The sequence below is a fragment of the Apium graveolens genome, chromosome 3, assembly GCF_009905375.1.
Source record: "Apium graveolens cultivar Ventura chromosome 3, ASM990537v1, whole genome shotgun sequence".
NCBI lineage: Eukaryota > Viridiplantae > Streptophyta > Magnoliopsida > Apiales > Apiaceae > Apium > Apium graveolens.
Genome location: NC_133649.1, coordinates 140,007,920 through 140,029,804, shown reverse-complemented (window position 1 = coordinate 140,029,804; position 21,885 = coordinate 140,007,920). Strand labels below are relative to the sequence as shown.

Here is a 21,885-nt window from a genome sequence, read left to right as displayed (position 1 = left end):
AGCATTCATTCTGAGTGGCATGTCTAGTTCTTACTCCTGTGTCAGGATCACCAATGATCAATTCAAAGGGATGGTCTCTGTTCCAAACCATTTGACGAGGCAGATAAGATCTTGATGTTTCCCCTTGTTCAGCCTGATGTTGAGTGTGAACTGTAGATCCTCTTCCTGCTCCCCCTGAGTTGCTGTCACCATGACTAGAAGATTCTGATCTGTTTGTAGTGGTTCTTGATGGAGTTCCTGAATGATTATCATGATCATTATTTCCACCATTATCACCACTTGATCCTGAATCAGCATTTCCCTGAACTACAGGCACAGTTCTAGCAATCTCAGGTTCTATTATATCCAAAGTATCATCTGATAGATTCTTAAATTCCAGAGATTCAGAATCCTCTTCTCTCTGCAGGCTTGCCAACTTGGTGTCGTCGAATGTTACTTTAAGGCTTTCAATCACCTTCTGATCAGAGATCGCATAAACCCTGTAAGCTTTAGATTCCAAAGAGTAACCCAGAAATATGCCTTCTTTTGCTTTAGCATCAAACTTTCCTAGATGTTCATTTCCTTCCTTTATCACAAAGCATTTAGCACCAAACACATGAAAGTATTTCAGTGTTGGTTTCTTGTCAGCCATAATCTCATAAGGAGTCTTGTCATGATCTTTGTTAATCAGGGTACGATTTTGAGTGTAACACGCTGTGTTGACAGCTTCAGCCCAGAAGTAGGTGGGAAGTCTTGATTTACTTAGCATAGTCCTTGCTGCTTCAACCAAGGTACGATTCTTCCTTTCTACTACTCCGTTTTGTTGTGGAGTCCTTGGGGCTGAATACTGTCTCGAAATACCTTTCTCCGTACAAAATTCATTTAGAAATGCATTCTTGAATTCTGTCCCATTATCTGATCTGATCTTTCTAACAGGTAATTTCGCTTCCATCTCAATCTTCTTTATATGATCCACTATCAACTGAGGTGCTTCATCCTTGGATTGTAAAAACAACACCCATGTGTACTTGGAGAAATCATCGACCATTACTAAATCATATCTTTTCCTTGATAGTGACAATACGTTCACTGGACCAAAAAAATCCATGTGAATCAACTGAAGAGGTTCAGTTATACTTGTCATTTCCCTGCTTCCGTGTGATGCTTTCCTTGATTTTCCTTTTTCACATGCTTCACAGAGTCCTTCTTGATAGAATTCTATCTGTGGTAATCCTCTCACTAGTTCTCTCTTGATCAGAGAGTTCATTGTTTTAAAGTTCAAGTGCGAGACCTTCTTGTGCCATAGCCAACTTAGTTCTGATGAAGCTTTGCTATAGAAACATCTGCTTACTCCATCACAGGTAGACTTCAAGTCAGCTACGTACATATTACCTTTCCTTACTCCCTGTAAAGTAAGCTTCTCATCTTTCCTGTGAGAGATCAAACATCTTTCTGTTCTGAAATCAACATTGTATCCCCTGTCACAAAACTGACTTATGCTCAGAAGATTATGCTTTAATCCTTCCATAAGAGAGATATTCTCAATGATGACATTGCCAATTTTCAAATTGCCATATCCCTTAGTAAATCATTTGCTGTCATCTCCAAAGGTAACTATAGGGTCCGCTTTCTCAACCACACCTGTAAGCAGGGAATTTTCTCCTGTCATGTGCCTAGAACACCCACTGTCCAGTATCCACATGATCTTTTCTTATCTTACCCTGCAAACACAGATTGATTAAGAAGACTTTGGTACCCAAGCTTTCTTGGGTCCTGAAGGTTTAGGAGTAGAAACAGAATCAATAATTGAACCCTTAACATGCTTAGCTTTCACTTTGGCTGGCTCCTTCTCAGTGTTAGTCTCAACAGAGTTGTCAGACTTAGAAATATGAGTAACAATCTTGTCTTGTGTGTGCTTATTACTCATGCTTATCTTAGTGTTGATGCAAATGCTAGCAGTTGCATGAAAAGCTTTAAAATAATCAGACATGGTAACAAATGCACATGGTATACATCCAACTATACCACAAGGTTCATGAAAACTAGGCATATTAGGCATGGTAGGCATACTGGAAGTTGCAGTAGATTCTACGTTACCTTTAGTGCATGCATGTGTAAGATGTGCAACAGAATTGCAATTATTACAAAGTTTCCTAGATGCAGATGAGGAAGATGCAAAATCAGATTTCTTATTAACACCTACCTTGCCATTCATGTTCTTCTTAGTCTTAACCTTAGCACTCTCACCAGTCTTAGAGTTGACTATAGGTTCTGGTTTCTTAAGAGTTTCAGGTTCCTTTCTATCCACCTTAGTACCTAGGTCAACTATGGATTTAGCTTTCATAGTTGGAGCCTTAGGAGTCTTAGGGGATTCCTCTACCTTCTCTCTATCTTCAGCAATCAATTCCTCATTGATCAGCAAACTTACTTCATTCAAAGGTTCTGAAACAGACTTAGTAAATATCGGAGATACAACATCCTTAATAACATATGGAACCTTTTCTGAGACAAACATGTTTATCTTTGATGTGCCACTATGTTTCTTACTGTTCAGCTTAGAATAGTCAGTCTTATTGAAGTCTTAGATTTAAATCTTTGACTATCTATTATCTCCTTCTGAGTCAAAGCTGCATTCTTAAACGCCTGTAACTTCTTTTCTAAGTCAGCAATTTGGGTTCTAAAAATGGCCTCTATGTCTGCATTGCACTTAACCTTATTCTCTAGATACTCATTCTTTTGCTTAAGGTCTTCTAGTCCAATTACAAGCAATTCTAGTTCTTCATTCCTAGAGGTTAAACTCTCAGATTTAAGAACTAACTTATCATTTTTCATTTTATATGCAAGCATGCTTATATGAACATTATACAATTCTAAAGTAAGTTCATGCACAGTAGATTTGTATTCAGATACAGACATTTCTATAGTGGTAAGTTCAGGAACCTGAGATGGTCGTGGTGATTCCTCTGCAGAGTCTGCCATGAGAGCCAGATTTACATGTTCTTCCTCTTCATCCGAATCAGTATCATCCCAGCTTTTTCCTTCAGTGATGTAGGCTCTCCCTTTTTTCTTTACCATATAAGCATTCAGCTTCTGTTTCAGCTTCTCATTCTTCCTTTTCAGATCTTCATAAGTTTCCTTCCTTTCATAGGAATCATTTGGTTTAGCTGCCTTGGGCTTTCTGCAATCAGATGCAAAGTGCCATAACTCATTGCAGTTGTAGCATCTGGTTTTGCTCTTGTCAACCCAACTTGACTTGTTGCCTCCTCTGGAGCTTGACCCTGAGGAGTGGCTTCCTTTCTGAAATCTTCCTGATGAACCCCTTGGTTTGTAGTTGGGCTTTCTTCTGAATCTAACATGACTAAATTTTGCAGCCATGTATGCCATAGATTTGTCCTCCAACTGTTTAAGTTCCTCTTGAGTATAGAACTCACTTTCATCTTCTGGCTCACCATGAGTAATTTCAGCTACGACAATTTCTTTAATTGTTGAGGAGGGTGCAACCTTGTTTTCTTGAGATTCTGGTTCACGAACTACAAGTGCAGTGGTTTTTGCAAGTGCCGTACTCTTACTTTCAACAGAACCAGGTCCAAAGATAATGGCTCTTTGCTCTTACTCCGGCTCATGTGTTCTTAACTTACCATAGATCACATCCAGGGACATAGAGATAAAATCTGATCTTTCCCTGATTGATGTGTTCTTTTGTTCCAGGTGAACTGGAAGCGTCAACATAAACTTTCTGTTAGACTCTCGTATGGGGTAGACTTTCCCTTGCAGCTTTAATTCACTTAACAATCTTGTATATCTCTCAAAGAGTGAAGACAGTGCTTCTCCGGGTTGAAGTTTGAATGCCTTATACTGAGTTGTCAGAATATCCATCCTGTTTTCTTTGACTTCCTCTGTTCCTTCCATCAAAAGCTCAATGGTCTCCCACATATCTTTTGCACTGTTACTTCCTAGAAGCTGATGACTCATATCCTTATCGGTCGATTCCACAATTATGAGTTGAAGGCTTGTGTCCAGATTTATCAACTCTTTATCGGTTTCTGTATATTTAGACGGATCCCTGGGAGTAGATGTGGAAGGAAATCTTACACCAGTTGCAGTTGTGGATTCAGCAATTACTTCCATCGGAACATAAGGTCCATTCAGTAGTATCCCAATGTAAAGTGGATTCGAAGCTTTCATAAATAGCATCATCTTTTTTTTCCATAGGTTGTAATTATCTCTGTCAAATGGAGAAACCTTTATGCTTCCAATTCTTTGGTTATTCATTTTCTTGGCGGAATTAAATTATTTAAAATTCAAAAAAATTCAAGAAATGAGAATTTTTGAAAATTAAAAAATTCAAGAATGTTTCAAGAACTTGTTTCTTTCTCCGGATCTTGATTTGTATGTCAATCAATAAGCTCTGATACCAATTGTTAGTCCCAAAGTATCGTAGAAGGGGGGGTTGAATACGATACCTACAATCGTTTTCGATTTATTTCAAGTTTATCGTTAAAAGTACGGAATCAAAAACAACACAAAACAATTCGAGGAATATATTATTTTATTAGTATAAACCTTGACGTTGCTACAATCTAATCAAAGTATTGATTAGCTACAATAAATTCAGCAGCATAACATTCTGTTTACAAGGATAATAAATGTGAAACTTTAATTGAGCTCTCGTAAACTTTCTGTGTTTGCTGAAGAAGATAACCAAATGAAATTCAATTACATTCAATTGCTGCTTTGTAGTCTTTCAAAATTAAATAGACAGCTGTCCAATTATTGTCCACACAAATCATTTAACTTTGTTGCACATTGAATCAGTGAACAACACCTCTGTGGCGACATATCTATGGCGACAAGCTTTCTCTGTGTATCCTCTACGGTGACAGCTCTGTGGCGACAGAGTTGTCTTGTTATTCTCTGTGGTGATAACCTCTGTGGAGACAAGCTTCTATGATGACAATTACTCTCCTGTGGCGACAGTTGCTTTGAGAAATTGTTCCAACACCTCTGTGGCGACAAGAGCTTCTGTGGCGACAGAGTTTCCTTATAGCAATATCTCTGTGGTTAAATCTCCTATGGCGATAGGGGTGCCTTGGTACCATTTCTCTGTGGTTACATCTCCTGTGGCGACAGGTAGAGAGAGCTGTCTTTTACTTAGAATATTTTTGGCTCTTTGTCAAACCATTCTTTAATGTATCAATCATTTTTCTTCTGTTAATTGAATCAAAATACTTCCTTGAATGCTGATGTTTGGTGCACTGGTCTGGTTCACAAATAACTAGTAATGACAGGATCCTGATTCAATTTGTCTTGTGATTCTGAGTTGATACATACTGATGTTTATCCATTAGTTCTTTCATTGAACCCTTGATCTGTAACATTTGAAGTCAATACATGCAATTGATACTTAAAGCCCCTTGATGTCTTATTCTTCATGGTTGCTTGAGCATAGTAATGAACTTCTTCCCATGATCTGTAGGAGGACTTAATGAATCAATCACATCATTTGGTTCTTTATGTTTATCCTGTCTTCATCTGAAGGGTTCCTGTGCTTCACAGTTTAATAATGTTTATCTGTTTCTGTTTTCATGTTGAGTTATAAATCCTCGATTACATGTTACATTACATTATGCTTTACATCAACGGAGCTACCATTATCAACTAGCATCTTTTTAACTGTGTTATTCCCCACACGCGTGGTGATGACAAGGGTATCCTGGTGGCCCTCGATGAGATCATGATAGTAATCATCGTCAGAGAAAGATATAACGGGGGAGGGATTCGCTCGAGGGAGTTTGGCTATTGTGGGATTGATATTAAAAACTTCTCGAGCGTAGAGCTTGCGAGAGTTGTGAGAGGGGCCCCCAGCGGCTATACCGCCAAAGATGACGTCGATGACTCGGTCATCCTCCTCACGATGGTGACATCTTGGCGCATCATCTTGTTGCACATAGTGGACAAGTTGCCCCCGGCGGATCTTTCCCTCTATGAGGTTACTAAGTTGAAAGCACTGTTCTGTTGTATGGCCAGTATCTTCATGATAGTCGCAATATCTGGAACTTGGAGGTCTACCAGCCTTCATGGGCCTTGGTGGCTGGTAGTCTGATTCCGTTTTTAGGACTGCTAGATTTGTTGTCTTCTCTGTGTTAAGTTTAGTATACTCTTTTTCTGGGCGAGTGCGGGGTTTCCAGTCCCTTTATTTCCTATCCCTCGGAGGGCGATCTTCCGCACGCGATGGCGGGGATCGACGAAGCTCGTGGCGCCTCTCTCGCGCGGGAGATCGCGGGCTATAGCTGGGACGTCGCTCATACCTTGAAGAGCATCGGGGCGACTGAATGTAACTCACTGCTTCTTGTAGCATCATACGATGTTCAATAATCTGGAATGCTGCTTGAAGGGTTTTTGGCCTTTTTCAAAAATTTCTTCTAGGAGCAGCCCATGTCGTGATTTATCGATACCTGCCATTAAGAAATTGATGGCCATTTGTTCTATTAAATCAGGAATCTCGGCGATCTCTTCCCTGAATCGGGTTAAAAAGCTGCAGAGGCTTTCGCCCGAGCGCTGGTGCATTGTCATTAAAGATGCTGTGACCTTGATGCCTTTATAGTTACTGGATAATCGAGCTTGGAATTTGCTCTTTAAGGTTGTCCATGAATCGATTGATCGAGGGGGCAGATTGTTGTACCATCGGAGTGCTGTGCCTTGAAGGCATATAGAGAAAAACTGTCAACGGGCGATTTCAGAGTGGCCGAAGAAAGCCATGCGACCGTCGAATGTGTTGAGAAATGCCAACGGGTCTGAAGATCCGTCAAAGTGATCGAGGGCAGGAGTTTTTAGCGTCCTGTCGATGCGCGCTTTCTCGAGGATTAATGACAGGGGGCTTTCGGAGACAGTCTCGAATCCTGATTGATTTCTTATTATGGTACGTATTTGGGCGATTTCTTCTTGCATTTTAGCAAATTCTTTGTGGGAGATGGACTCTGTTTGTAACACCCCCAGATCCGGGGTCGGGGATCTGGGTCGTCACGGTCTTTCTTTCCACAATATCACTTCACTTAATTAATAAATAACCTTATGCTGTGACCCCACACTAACACACACCACAACCCATTATAGTCTCAGAGATGAAATTGAAATAAGTACAAGTCTTTGAATCCACAATTTAAAAGTTATTACAACCCAAAATGATTACTTAATAAGTTTACAATTAATTGCCATTATCTGCCACAAGTTATAATTATACATAATTGATTCTCAAAAGTAGATGGTCTGATCTACAATAGATCTACCTCTGCAGCTATAGCAGCTACAACATCAACGGGAAGACGCGGGATGCTTCCCACGCGCTTGCGCTGGGTCTGCTTGAGTCTGGCCATCCTTCCTAACTGTTGTTGTGTGATGAAAAAATAAAGCAAGAGTGAGCCTTACAGCTCGCAAGATAATATATAGTGTAATCAATAATGCAAGTATCTAATAGATAACTTACTGAAAACCTTTATCAAAAGTAAGATAATTACTTACTGGATATAAGCTTAAAGGAAGATGAAGTTACCAAATACTTCACTATACTTATATCATTTATAAGGCTACTTGAACTACCCCTGTTCAAAGTATTATAGGTTTAAAAAAAAGTCATCCCATAGATGAGACCACAAGTTAAGACTTGAATAGATTCAATCTTTGAAATATTATTGAATGAAATAAAGTTACGAGATACTTTATTTAGTCCCGATATATATCCACATATATATCTCTTAAACATTTCCTGGAACCTCTGTTATGTAAAGTAAGAACAGAGTTGGTAACATCCAATGAATTTTGGAAAGGAAAAGAATTTTGGCATAAACCCGATATCTTGCTGATCAGGCAAAGATACCAATAAGTAACCTTTTCTACTAGTAGATGGATGAATCCCCCACCGGTCATCACCGTGGCCTCATTAGGACCTTGTGCTGGACCGCCACCCGGCCTCTTACGCGTTGATGGACTGCCACCCAGCCACTTACACTTTGATAGACCGTACCCCGGCCTGTCGCTTATGCCGACTCAATTAGATGGGCTTACTTCCCGAACGTTGGGTAAGTAATCGATTCATTTGTTTTCTCAAAACAGCAACCACATTGCGAATGTAAAATACACCACAGAGCTGGATCCACCAGGTTTTGAGCGAGTATTTAAATCCCCTTTGAAAGGAAGATCTTAAATATAAAAAAAATGAGTTTTGGGGTCCACTCTAACTTTAAAAATCATTTTGAAGACTCGAAAACATTTTTAAGAATGTTTGGAGTACTGCTGATTTATTAAAATAAATCAGTCCCGATATATTAGAAAATATCTGAATATTATTATTTAAATAATATTCTCATAAAGATAATCTTTATAAAAATAATCAAAGTAGAAGTTTTAAAACTTATACTTGAAATGGATATTAAATAACCAAAGATATACTTATATGAAAGTACTGTCTTTATCTGAATAATCGAAAATAAGTTTGATTATCGAAACATTATTCTTTAATAAAATAAAGAATATTATTAAATAATAAGCGGAGTCATAATACCTCGAATGAATACTATAAATAATATTCATTAAATAAAATAAATGGAGTCATACATCCTCCAATGAATATCCAATTAATAATCATTAAATATAATAAACAGAGTCATAAGTCCTCGAATGAATATTCAAATAATATTCATTAAATAAAATAAAGTTATCGAATAAACCTTATTCGATTAATAGTTTGGAGAACTATAACCATATATATGTATAAATATATATATATATATAAAATCTACTCGGGATCCTCGACTCCCGGTTTTAGAAAATGTTTTCACCTTTTGATCCCCTCCACTAAGGGTAAACTCATTACCGCTTATCTCTAGCATAGGTATTATGCAATTGTAAGCATTTTAACCAACAGATATAAAAATCAAGAATATGAAATAGGCATGCATATATACCATATCACATGCTACAATATATCGCAAGAATTTGCTAATAACAAATATGCAATTATCGCAAGATCATGCATATACACATATACATCACAACAACAGTTATATGGGTAGAAAACTTGCCTAAGCGACTGGGGGTGATAAAAGGCTCGGGACGAGTCTGGTAACCTATAAACAACAAGTAAGTTAGAATTAAACCAAAGTCACTTGTAAATCTATACTTTAACTAACTTAGACTTTAACGCTTGTTTTGCGCTTACTGATTCTCTTAAGTCACTCGAGTACCCTCGGCTCCACCATTTTTAATAATTTAACCATTACGAGTTTCAAGGCGATTCTTTCGCGGGTGTCTTACCAACTGCCTAACACACTTACCATAATTGTTTCATACATTAATTAACCCTTTTTGGTCTTTAACCTATGTTTCAAAGTAAGGCGAGGGGAAAAGTTTCGTTCGCGAAACGCCGTTACTTGAAACGGTCGTTTCTCCTAAACCGTATATCGGAATTAAACGAACTACATATCAAAACGAAGCTCGTAACATGAGCTATCTAAACATGGCAATGGTCATAATCTAGTAGGGAGTTCTCGGGTCCAAATGTTATGAACAAAAGCAGTCTAAAGTAAATTGGACATTACGACGGCTATGTTTACGCGATTTCCCAAATTTAAACCATTCAAAAACCATCACAATTCAACCTCAACCCATTCATACAACCAAAGTACATCCTTATCACATCATAACAGCCCCAATCAATTCAATATTAACATTTATACTTATGCCTAAGCTTGAATTTAACTATACTTAAGTTCTTTTAACCATAACAACAAGATTCACCATTCCATTTCACTACCACTCCAACCCAAACTCTAAACCACAAGCATTAAGCTACTATATCACCATAATAATCAAAATCATCTTATTATACAAAGGAATCTAGGGTTTGGAGATGATATACCTTCCTTGAAGTGGTGGGAGTAGCTAGGAAGCCTTGAGAAGTCTTAGGGATGCTTGGATCTTAAAGGAAAACAAGAAAAAATCAAGTTAAAAACTTTGAAATCACTATTCATTGTCTTCTTCATTGATTTCTTGAAGAAGATTGAGAAAGAATTGAAGGCTTAAACTCATAATATAGCCATAACTATGCATAAGGATGACTAGGGAATTATCTTACCAATTTAGGAAGCCTTGATCTTGAGTTTTGAAATTTGTTTCTCTTGGAAATGGCAAAAGCCGAGAGCAAGCCTTGGTGATGAAGAATAAAAGTTTGTTTTGATGAGAAATGATTTGTTTGGCTTGGTTGATTGAATTAGATTTGTTTTATTTTAGGTTAATTACCAATTTAACCTTGGTTTTGTGTGGTTAACAATCCACCACATTTCCTTCCTTCTTATGTCATGCTTATGTCATGCTATGATGTCATCTTCCCCTCCCTGTCCTCTTCTCATTGGTTGGGTGACATCATCCTCTCTAATCCCTTTGATTAACTTCCTTAATTGTTTGCCTAATGACCGCTGATCTGTTATACGGTTCGCTTAACTTTCGTTTTCGTTTATCGTTTGAGGGATCATACCCGGGATCTTATTACTTAGGTTCCCTTAACCTTTCTCAATATATTATATTCCTTTTATGATCATCTCTTATAATCCTTTAATTTAGATCCTTTTTATCCTGCTACCTTATACTCAATTCTTTCCGTATCTAGTGGATTTCCGGGAAAAATCAAAGTGTTCGGAATTGGATTCTGGCGATCTTTACATACACTTATATACCATATAGAGTACTAATAAAATCTCAGAATATCCATAAGAGAACCCCTACATAGTGTGGAATGAAAAGTTTTCTCATTTATCAAAAACACTATTCACAAGGGTTACAAAAAGTTGAAAATTTTGGGGGTTATTACACTGTTGATTCGGTTCGATGAGAGACATCGGTGGATGATACTTTTCGCTGTCGACGCTCGTGTGGTTATGAATATGTCGACTCTGCCGATGGTTTATACTCGTATTCGGCGTCGTCGTCTTCATCGAAGAGCTCATCATCTTGCTCCTGGTTTTGTATTGATGTTTGTTGAAGCTCTCGGCGGAGACGATGAATTTCACGTTTTCGCTGGAGTTTGGCCTGAAGCATTCGAGTCTCCCGTTCTAGTAGCTCAAGTTCTTCATCTGAATCAAGTGGCTCTTCTGGGTTTTCTTTGTCTTGAGCCTTTAGCCTTTCTTTCTTTTCTAGATGGAGTCATATGTCGCTTGAGAGAACCCTCTTGCCTTTGGATGTCTGTACTCTGAAACGCTGATCTGATGTGGACTTTCTCTTCTTGTCTCTTTGATGTGTATCTTTCAAGTTCACCGGCTGGTTATCAGAAGGACCCTCAGGTGGAGAAAATAAACATTTTGGCTTTAATGCCGATTGCTTGGGTAGTTCATGACCACCGTGGGTCGAGGGGTCGACGGAAATTTCTGCCGTCTACTCCTTTACCTGAGTTGGTCCGGCTGTTGCTGGATCAATCTCTTCAACAATCATATTCCGGTTGGATCTGTAAAGAAAAGCTACTTCTAGCGCCACATGATATACCTCGTTATTATTAATAACTAAGACTAACTTTGAGGAGGTGTTTTCTTTACTAAATTTTCCAACCTCTTCAAATGAGGTTGTTGTCTTATATTTATACCAAGTCCAAAATGGGCTATTTCTTACAAAATGAGTTTTCTTGGACTTTACATTATATTCCCTAATTATCCTAATTATAACTCCTTTGAGATGTATTCTCTTGGTCCAACAAAAGTATATCGAGGAAAATGAATAATAAAATTATAGTAATAAATATAACTGTGCAGTTATATGCTTTGTGATTAAATATAGCTATATCTATTTATATTTGGTGCCCTTTTAAAACTATGCATCGAAGAATAAGTTATATTCTAAAATCAGAAATCATTTTTCGATTTCATAATATAGCAACAGGTATACTGATGTTCCAATAATATTATATTATTAGAATCTAATTTTAGGAGATTGTCTCTTTGCTATAATTTGCCAACCCCTTTCAAATGGGGTTGTTGTCTTATATTTATACTAAGTCCCAAATGGGCTTTTTGCTTACAAAGTGGGCCTTCTTGGGCTTTACATTATATTTTACAATTATTCTAACTATCATTCCTTTGGGCCGCCTTGTCTTGGTCCAACATTTGTCCCCCTCTTTGTTTTGCGCAATATCTTTAGATTTGCGTTTTTCTGCTTTTTCACCCTTGCGTTCTGAATTTCGAGATTTTTGTTTTGATACCAGAGTAAAGTTAGTGACCGGATAGGATAATAAAATGAAGGGGAATAATAAGAAAGAAATGAATAAACAAAACAAAAGAAAAATAAGAAATAACTATAAATTCGAGATAGGAGTCAAATGTGTGCGCCTGAAAAAAGAAAAGAAATAAACGCAATGTTTTCTTGTCTTGTTGCTGTTCTCTTTCTTTCTCTTTCTTCTCTTTTTTTTTTGAAGATATATAGATTCGTTCATGTGTGTTTTTGAATTTGTTTTCTCAGGTTTTTTTGCAGATTGGCGGGCTAGACTCTTCAGCTTCCTCCCAGGTTATCTAAAAAGCGTTGTTGCGCGTCCTTGGATCAGATTGTAAGTTACCCTCTTTCCCCCTTCTTTTTCCTTTTTTATCTGCGGGTCGATCGTGTCTGTCTATAGTTTACGAATTTAGGATGGCCGACTTTCCCTCGTCGTTGTCTTCGCATAGTGCTTCCAATCGAGACCCCGGGAAGCGAGCTTTAGAGGAGGGTGATGAAGAGTCTGTTTTGAACTTGGATAATCTTGAAATCCCAGATTTAGGTCAGTGTGGACCTTTTGATTTCTTAGGGAGCGATGATTTTTTGAAGGGGATGCCTACTGGGCCTTTGCCTTCTCCTCCCCTAAGCCCTCGTACCCTGGAACTCAGAAACAGAGTGGTCGAGGAAAGTCTTCGGTTAGGTAGGATCGAATTTGAGAGTAAACCTAGTATAAATTATCTTAGTTACTACATCACCGTCGACCCCCCTGTGAGTAAGTTAGAGAGTTACATCAACTTGTCTAACGGTTACCGGTATCGAGTGTCGACAGCAGATGAGAGAGTTTGGATGATGCCCGAGTTCGGGATGCATGGGGTTGCGATGATTATGTTTCAGTTTGGTCTTCATTTGCCAATGCATCCTTTCTTCCTGACGATGTATGAGGCTATCGATTGTGGCCTAGGGCAGTTGACACTGAATTTCATTGCTCAGTTAAGTGGTTTTGTGGCGTTGTGCTGTGATAAGGGTCGATCCCCGACTTTGAAATTGTTTTCTCTATTTATGGTGTGCGTTACTATGGCGGTCAAGTATATTTTGACTCACGACATAGGAGGATGAAGATTGTTAGCGGTAGATCATCGAACTCCAGTTACCACTCCCAATGGCTGTTCGTTGGGGGTCCTGATTTGGAATTTATAAAGCCTTGTGGGAAAGTTAGTCAGGGCACGATTGATTATTTAAATAACTTAGAGAAGCACGATACCGCTTATCTCGATGAGTTTCATGGGTCGAGGACGTGGTATACGCATTTAGACTTGAAGGATTCCGGTTTTTTAGAGATGCACGATTGTAAGGGGAATGTTTTATTTGTTATTGCCCTTATTTTGTTCATGTACCTAGTTTTTGTAGTTGTTATCGTCGATTCTTGTCTATTTATTTTCGTATGTGCCTATATATAGAGTGACTGACTTGTTTTGTTGTTTTTTTTATATCTTTGTGTTTTAGTGGGAGGCGCTTCCCTGAAAAAGGTTTTAGACGGCGGGATTCGAGGAGAGATGGATAAGGCAATGATGCTGCTGTTGCAACGTGCCTCGAGGAAGCCTTCTGATGCGGCCAGGCCAGGACCGTCGGGGGTCCCTCATTCGGTTTCAATTGAGCTGCTTGATGATCAGGGCAATAAGGTGACTGAATACAATGTGAGGGTTGTATCAGACCTCGTTCGCGTGGAAGGTAACCCTCGAAAGCGTCTTCGAAGGGAAGATGATGAGGTACTTGTTGGTGGACGGGAGGCTGCTGTCAAGGGAGTGAACAAGACTGTGACCGTTGTTGGGAACAGGGTTTATATGGGGAATACCATCGACCCTCGTTCTAAGAAAGAGGTGGTGAGGGTCGAGATTCAGCCTTCGGAATGATGGACGGGGGGGGGGGTCCACCGTGCCCTTGAGCGCACTCAATCTTTTCAATCTTCCTCAGGATTTAGTTGCTTATGATGGTCGGAGGCGTGAGGATCTTGTTGACCGATGTAAAAGCCGGGCTGGGCGAGTATGCGCATTTCCTTCTTTCTCTTTTTTATGTGCATATACTTTTGCCTTCATGTTCATTCATCGTCATTCATTCGCTTTTTTTGTGTGAAGTTTCTTTCCGATTTTATGTACATTATGGAGGATTACAAGGCTGATGTCGATGGTGAGGCTTGTTCTAAGCTCGAAGCTGAGGTTGCTGCTCTGAAGGGGGAAAAGAAGAAAATCGCGGCTGGTTTTGCAGAACTCGAGCATAGGGTGGGTGATTTGGCTAAGGCAAATTCTGCGTTTTCAAGGAAGATTGCTGAGATGGAAGTTGCTGAGAAGGCGTCGAGTGACAGGGTGCGGGAACTCGAGGGTCGACTTTTCGAGGTTGAAAAAGAGTTTGATGAGGAGAAGAGCAAGCGCCAAGGCTTGGATCGACAGGTCGAGGGGATGGATAGCTCTTACAAGTTGATAGTGAAGGAGAATGAAAACTTGAAACAAGAAGTAGAGAAAGCTGTTAAAGATATCGCTGATGCTTTGGACGATGGTTACGGATGATGTTTCTGACGGATGGAAGAGGCCGGTTTTGTCGTCGAGGGTCATGCCTTCGAGGATTATCTTCGGGATCTTGCATCGAAGGGTGATAATGCGTGAAGACGGGGTATGCCCTGTGGATCTTTGTAACTGGATTTAAGCGTTTTTATGTACTTAAGAATTTTATTGATAACACCGGATGATGGATTCGTTAGCAAGTTTAAGACACGTGATTCATGATTAAGTTTATTTCCATATTTTAAGTAGTTGCATGTTGACTGGTTTTATCATCTACTTGTCTTGAGTCCGAAATATTAAGCCGTTTATCAAGTTTGGGATCATCCAAGTCGGAGATCATATCTGTTTGTGGTCGAGCGTTTATACTATGAGAGAGATTTTATAGCCCAGCCTGTCGACGTGGTGAGGCTGTATAAATATTTTCCTGGAGTTGAATGGTTTTGAATCTCTGATTATTTTCTTGGGAATTTTCAGATTAATCTGTGAGTCAAAGCTTATTTTAATCTCTTTTTTGAAATGTTTATGTCGGCGAAAGTTTTCGAAGGTTATCTTTTTGTTTTTGCTGATTATGTAAGGAATGAAGAAAGCAGAAGTTTATGTTCCTTACTTGGAATAAATTAAAGAAATTCGTTCATCATAACTTAATCACCCCACGATGGGGGTCTCATAACGACCCTCGTTGCATCGAGGGTTTGTCTTTGATATGGCATTAGCTGCCTCAAGATAACAGGTTACAACTGAAATCAAATTACTGGTAGAACTTTTTGAGATGAATGGGATTCCAGGCATTTTTGATGAGCTTCCCGTCAAGGTGTGCAAGCTCATAGGTCCCTGCACTTACCAGTCTCGAGATCCGATAAGGACCTTCCCATGCTGGTTTGAATTTTCCTGAAACAGTGGGTTACGATGCCGCGGAATCCCTTAAGACGAGGTCGTTGACCTTGAAGTCTTTGGGTTTGACCTTTTTGTTGAAGTACCTTGCAGTTTTCTCTTGCTGGGCGATCATCCGCATTCGGGCTTCTTCCCTTGTTTCTTCTAACAAATCATTGTGAAGGCGAAGGCCTTCGAGAGATAGAGCAGGATCGAACACAGCGACCCGTGGTGAGGTGAGACTTATCTCAACAGGTATGACAGCATCAACTCCGTATGCCAGACGGAAAGAAGTTTCACCCGTCGCGCTTCGGGGAGTCGTCCTATACGACCACAACACGTTCGGGAGTTCATCGACCCAGCATCGGGGTATTTCTTCAATCCTTTTCTTCAAGCCTTGTAGGATGGTTCTATTCGTTACTTCTGCTAGTCCATTAGCTTGGGGGTATGCTACAGATGCTTTAATATGCTGGACTTTTAATTCAAGCAGGGTTTCCTCAAATCGTTTCCCTACAAACTGAGTGCCGTTATCGAAAACTAAGATTCTGGGGATCCCAAAGCGAAAGACGATGTATTCCATAAAGAATTCTATCATCTTTTTTTCTCGAATTTTAGCAAGGGGTTTTGCTTCGACCCATTTCGTTGCGTAATCCACGGCGACTACGATGTATTGTCACTGATTTTTGTATTTTGGAAAGGGACCCACAATATCTATTCCCCATTGGAAAAAGGGGCACGGGCTGAGAATAGAATTTAGCTCAGTCGTGGTTCGACGGTTTACATTTCCATGAAGCTGACATGCTTGACATTTTTTGACGTAATCTTCACAATCCTTTCGAATTGTGGGCCAGAATAGACCTTGTCGGATAATTTTAAGGGCTAAGGTTTTCCCTCCTAGATGCTCACCACAGATTCCCGTATGTATTTCTACGATCGCTTGGAGGGCCTTTTCTGGAGACAAGCAACGGAGTAGAGGCTCGGAGAGGGCACGTCGATATAACACCGAACCCACAACACAGTAGTTCCTGGCTTTGAACATAAGAGTGCGGGCTTCGGACTTATGCTCAGGCAACTTGTTGTCGATAATGTATTCAAGGAAAGGTTGGCGCCAATCGAGCCTAGCCTGGATTTGATTAACTGACACTTCGTCGATGGAGGGGGTCTCCAAAATGTCTACATATGTTGGGCTGAGATTAGTAGGGAGATTGGAAGAAGCCAGTTTAGCTAGAGAGTCGGCCCACTGGTTCTCCTCCCTGTCGACGTTTGACATTTTCCATGAAGAAAATTTACTAAGAAGCTCTTGTGTTCTTGTTAAATATCGGGCCATCCTTTCATTATGTGTCTTAAATTCACCACTTATCTGTTTGGAAACCAACTGAGAATCCCCAAATATGTCAATGACCTCTGCCTCGAGATCGGATGCGAGCTTTAGTCCGGCGATGAGTGCCTCGTACTCGGCCACGTTGTTTGTGGCGGAGAACCCGAACTTGAGAGCCTGTTGGATTTTGAATCCTTCTGGACTGATTAGTATGACCCCTGCTCCTCCAGAGTTGGATGTCGAGGAGCCATCAACAAACAAAAGCCACGGGCGAGACTGGTCATCTTCAGGTTTATGTGTCTTGGATTTGAACTGGCATTCAGCGACGAAATCCGAGAGAACTTGGGCCTTGATCGCCGTTCGAGGTTTGTACTCGATGTAGAACTGGCTTGACTCTATGGTCCAAGCTGCAAGCCTGCCTGTTATGTCGGGCTTGTGCAGGATTCTTTTCAGAGGTAGATTGGTGAGAACATGGATTTCTCTCACTTGAAAATAATGACGGAGCTTACGGCTCGCGACAACAAGAGCGTATACGAGTTTCTCGACTTGTGGGTATCTTGTTTTCGCGTCTCGGAGTGTGTGGCTGATGTAATATACAGGGATATCTTTTCCCTCATCGACACGGACCAACACTGCCGCGACAGTTTCATCGGAAGCTGAGAGATATACTCGTAGAGGTTCGCCTGTTAAGGGCCGAGTTAAGACTGGAGGATTTGTTAAAAATATCTTTAATTCTGTGAAATTCTTTTCACAATCTTCGTTCCATTCAAATTGTGATAATTTGGAAGCTTTCTTCATTGCAGAGAAAAATGGGAGGCACCTCTTTGAGGATTGAGGGATGAACCTTCAAAGAGCGGCTATACACCCTGTGAGCTTTTGTAAGTCTTTAATGGATCTTGGTTTGCTCATTTCTAGAATAGCTTTTGTCTGAGCTGGATCGGCCTCGATGCCTTTCTGGGTGACCAGGAACCCCATGAATTTACTTGCTGTAAGGCTGAATGAACACTTTGCAGGGTTTAGTCGCATGTTGTTTGCCCTTGCGTTGGTGAACGTTTCTCGAAGGTCTGTCACATGATCAGAGGCAACTTTTGACTTTGTAATCATGTCATCGACGTATATCAGCATGTTTCTTCCTATCTGCGAGGAGAATATTTTATCCATCGTCTGTTGAAAAGTAGTGCCCGTATTGATTAATCCGAAGGACATTACTTTGCAACCAAAGACTCCCCTGTGTGTGATGAAAGCAGTTTGTTGCCAGTCGCGGGAATCCATTTTAATTTGATTATACCCCGAAAAGGCGTCCATAAAGGACAGGAGTTCATTTCCCGCTGTGGCATCGATGAGTTGGTCGATATTGGGCAAAGGGTAAAAATCTTTGGGGCACGCCCTATTAACATCTGAATAATCAATGCACATTATCCACTTCCCATTGCTTTTCTTAACCAGGACCACGTTCGATATCCATGTGGGGAATTGCACAGGCTCGATGAAGCCGGCGTCGAGGAGTCTGTCGACCTCTTGGTCGATTGCTGCTCTTTTCTCGGCCGAGAATATGCGTTGTTTCTGTCGCACAGGCCTGGTGTCCTTGCTAATGTGCAGCGAATGTCGAGCAATGGCCTCTGGAATACCGAGCATGTCCTTCGTGACCCAATCAAAAATATCGGAGAATTCCCAGATGAGATTCATGATTTCTTTTTTGAGATCTGAGGAGAGATTCTTGCCAATTCTTGTTGTTTTATCGGGGTTTCCTTCAAATACTTCTATATCTTCTGTTTCCTCGAGAGGGGAGCATGAATTGCTTGTGGATGTGTCGATCAATTCTCTTGGGTCGATGTCAAGTACTTGATTGACCTCTAACTCTTCATATGTCCTTTTCCTTGGAGAAACAGTGGTTAGGTAACACTGCCTAGCCGTCGCTTGATCACCAATCATTTCTCCTATACCAAAGTCTGTGGGGAACTTCATTTTGAAATGGGAGATGGAAGTAATGGCCCGAAGGGCGGTGATCGTTATTCGTCCCAATATGGCGTTGAAACTCGAGGATGCACTGATCACATGAAACTTGACCATCTTCCAAATCCGACATGGGGGAGAACCAAAAAGCACCGACATGTCGACTGTCCCCACTATATGAACCTCATTCCCAGTAAAACTATATAGAGGCGTTCGGGCATTCTCCAGGCGTCGATCCCCGAGGTCCATTCAGGAGAAGGCATGATGGTATAGGACGTTGACGGAGCTGCCGTTGTCGACCAGCATCTTTTTTACCGTGTTGTTTCCCACCTGGGTCGTGATGACAAGGGCGTCCTGATGGCCTTCGATGAGACCAGGGTGGTAGTCATCGTCTGAGAAGGAAATGACAGGGGACGTATTTGTCCGGGTGCATTTGGATGTCGGTGGGTTGACATTAAAAACCTCACGGGCATAGCTTTTTCGGGAATTATGAGAGAGTCCCACGGCTGCCACACCACCAAAGATAACGTCAATTACCCGATCTTCTTCAACTCGTCTATGGCGTCGAGGAGAATCTTCCCGCTGTACATAATGCACTAGCTGTCCTCGGTGAATTTTCCCCTCGATGAGGTTGCTTAGTTGAAAGCATTGTTCAGTTGTGTGGCATGTATCCTCATGGTAATCGCAGTATCTAGAGCTTGGAGGACGACCCAGTTTCATGGGTCTTGGAGGACGATAGTCCGGCTCTGTCTTTAGGACCGTTAAGATGGTCGTTTTCTCAGTGTTAAGCTTGGTAAATTCTTTTTCTGGACGACTGCGGGGTTGCCAATCTCTCTCTCTTCTGTCCCTTGGTTGATGCTCGACAGTATGACTAGGCGGTGAACGGCGACGTTCTTGACGTCTGTCACGTGCGGGAGATCGCGGGCTTTAGCTGCGTCGTCGTTCATACCTGGAGGAGCGTTTGGGGGACTGTATGCAGCTTACTACCTCTTGGAGCATCATGCGATGTTCTATAATTTGGAATGCTGCTTGTAAGGTTTTGGGTCTTTTCTCAAAGATCTCCTCTAAGAGCAAACCATGGAGAGATTTATCAATGCCTGATGTTAGAAAATTGACTGCCATTTGCTCGATTAGATCTGGAATCTCTGCTATTTCTTCTCTGAATCGTGTTAGAAAACTTCGGAGACTTTCTCCTGACCGTTGGTGCATTGTCATTAGGGAAGCTGTGACCTTTATTCCTTTGTAGTTACTGGAAAAACGAGCTTGAAACTTGCTTTTTAGGGCCGCCCATGAGTCGATCGACCGGGGGGGCAAGTTGTTGTACCATCGAAGGGCGGTACCCTGGAGGCAAGTAGAGAAGAATTGATATCGAGCGACCTCTGAGTGGCCGAAGAAGGCCATACGTCCATCGAAGGTATTGAGGAATGCTAACGGGTCCGAGGATCCGTCGAAATGATCAAGGGCCGGAGTTTTCAGTGTCCTGTCGATGCGTGCCTTCACAAGCACCAATGATAGGGGGCTCTCAGAAACGGTTTCAAACCCTGCCTGATTTCTCATCAAGGTACGCATCTGGGCGATTTTCTCCTGCATTTTAGCAAACTCCTCGTGAGATATAGATTCTGCGGATTCTGTCTGACGCGAGACATCGGCAGATGACACTGTCCTCTGTCGACGTTCGCGTGGTTGTGAATATGTCGACTCTGCCGACGGTTCATATTCGTACTCAGCATCGTCCCCATCATAAAATTCATCGTCTTGTTCTTCATTTTGTACTGTAGTTTGTTGGAGCTCTCGACGGAGACGGTGAATCTCACGTTTTCGCTCAAGTTTAGCCTGCAATCTCCGAGTTTCGTGTTCTAGAAACTCGAGTTCTTCATCTGAATCAAGTGGGTCTTCTGGATTTTCTTGGTTTTGGGCTTTTAGCCTTTCTTTCCTTTCCAAATGTAGTCGTATGTCGCTCGAGAGAAATTTCTTTCCTTTAGATGTCTGTACTCTAAAACGCTGATCTGAAACAGTTTTTCTTTTTCTGTCCCTTTGAAGTGTGCCCTTCAAGCCCAGAGATTGATCTTCAGGAGGCGCCTCAGGTGGAGGAAACAAACACTTCGGCTTCAAGGCCGGTTGTTTAGGAAGCTCGCGATCGCCGTGGGTCGAGGGGTCGGCGGCAACTTCTACCGTCAACTCCTTTACCTGAGTCGGTCCAGCGGTTCCCGGATCAAGCTCTTCTACAATCATCTTCTGGTTGGATCTTGTTAAAGCAAAGCTCCTTCTAGCGCCAAATGATGTTCCAATAATATTATATTATTAGACTCTAATTTTAGGAGATTGTCTCTATGCTATAATTTGCCAACCCCTTTCAAATGGGGTTGTTGTCTTATATTTATACTAAGTCCCAAATGGGCTTTTTCCTTACAAAGTGGGCATTCTTGGGCTTTACATTATGTTTTACAATTATTCTAACTATCATTCCTTTGGGCCGCCTTGTCTTGGTCCAACATATACTTAGTTAGCAGGGCCTTCCAAATATAATATGCATACTCGTCAGAAAAGGAGTGATGAAAAATGAGGTTAATAAGGTTAAGACTGCGGTGCCCAGGGATACATATGCAATAGCATAATTACGCAGAATACGGGTAAGCCCAAGTACAACAATATCATGGTTATATGTGCAAAACCAACGATTATTAAAAATACTAGCTTAATACCCTAGCATAATTACGCAGAATACGGTTAAGCCCAAGTACAACAATATTATGGTTATATGTGCAAAACCAACGATTATTAAAAATACTAGCTTAAAACCCGTGCTACAGATAGTACAGATTTTTTTTAATATTATATATTTTTTTTTAAAAAATTGAATTCAATTTTGAATTTTGTTCATTTAAAACTTTAAATGATATGACTTCATAATAATATTTTTTTAAAAAAATTGAATTCAATTTTGAATTTTGTTCATTTAAAACTTTAAATGATATGATTTCATAA

At 40.6% G+C, this 21,885-nt stretch overlaps 2 protein-coding genes across 2 annotated transcripts; both read right to left on the bottom strand.

The window, feature by feature from the left end:
- Window positions 1-5,593: 5,593 nt before the first annotated feature.
- On the bottom strand, window positions 5,594-6,058 carry LOC141714609 (uncharacterized). Its single transcript, XM_074518120.1, has one exon. It carries the CDS (start codon window positions 6,056-6,058, stop codon window positions 5,594-5,596), a length of 465 nt encoding a protein of 154 aa, XP_074374221.1.
- A 10,244-nt stretch (window positions 6,059-16,302) lies between these two features.
- Window positions 16,303-17,745, bottom strand: LOC141714608 (uncharacterized). Its single transcript, XM_074518119.1, has one exon. The coding sequence runs from the start codon at window positions 17,743-17,745 to the stop codon at window positions 16,303-16,305; it is 1,443 nt and encodes a 480-aa protein (XP_074374220.1).
- Between the last annotated feature and the right edge of the window lie 4,140 nt (window positions 17,746-21,885).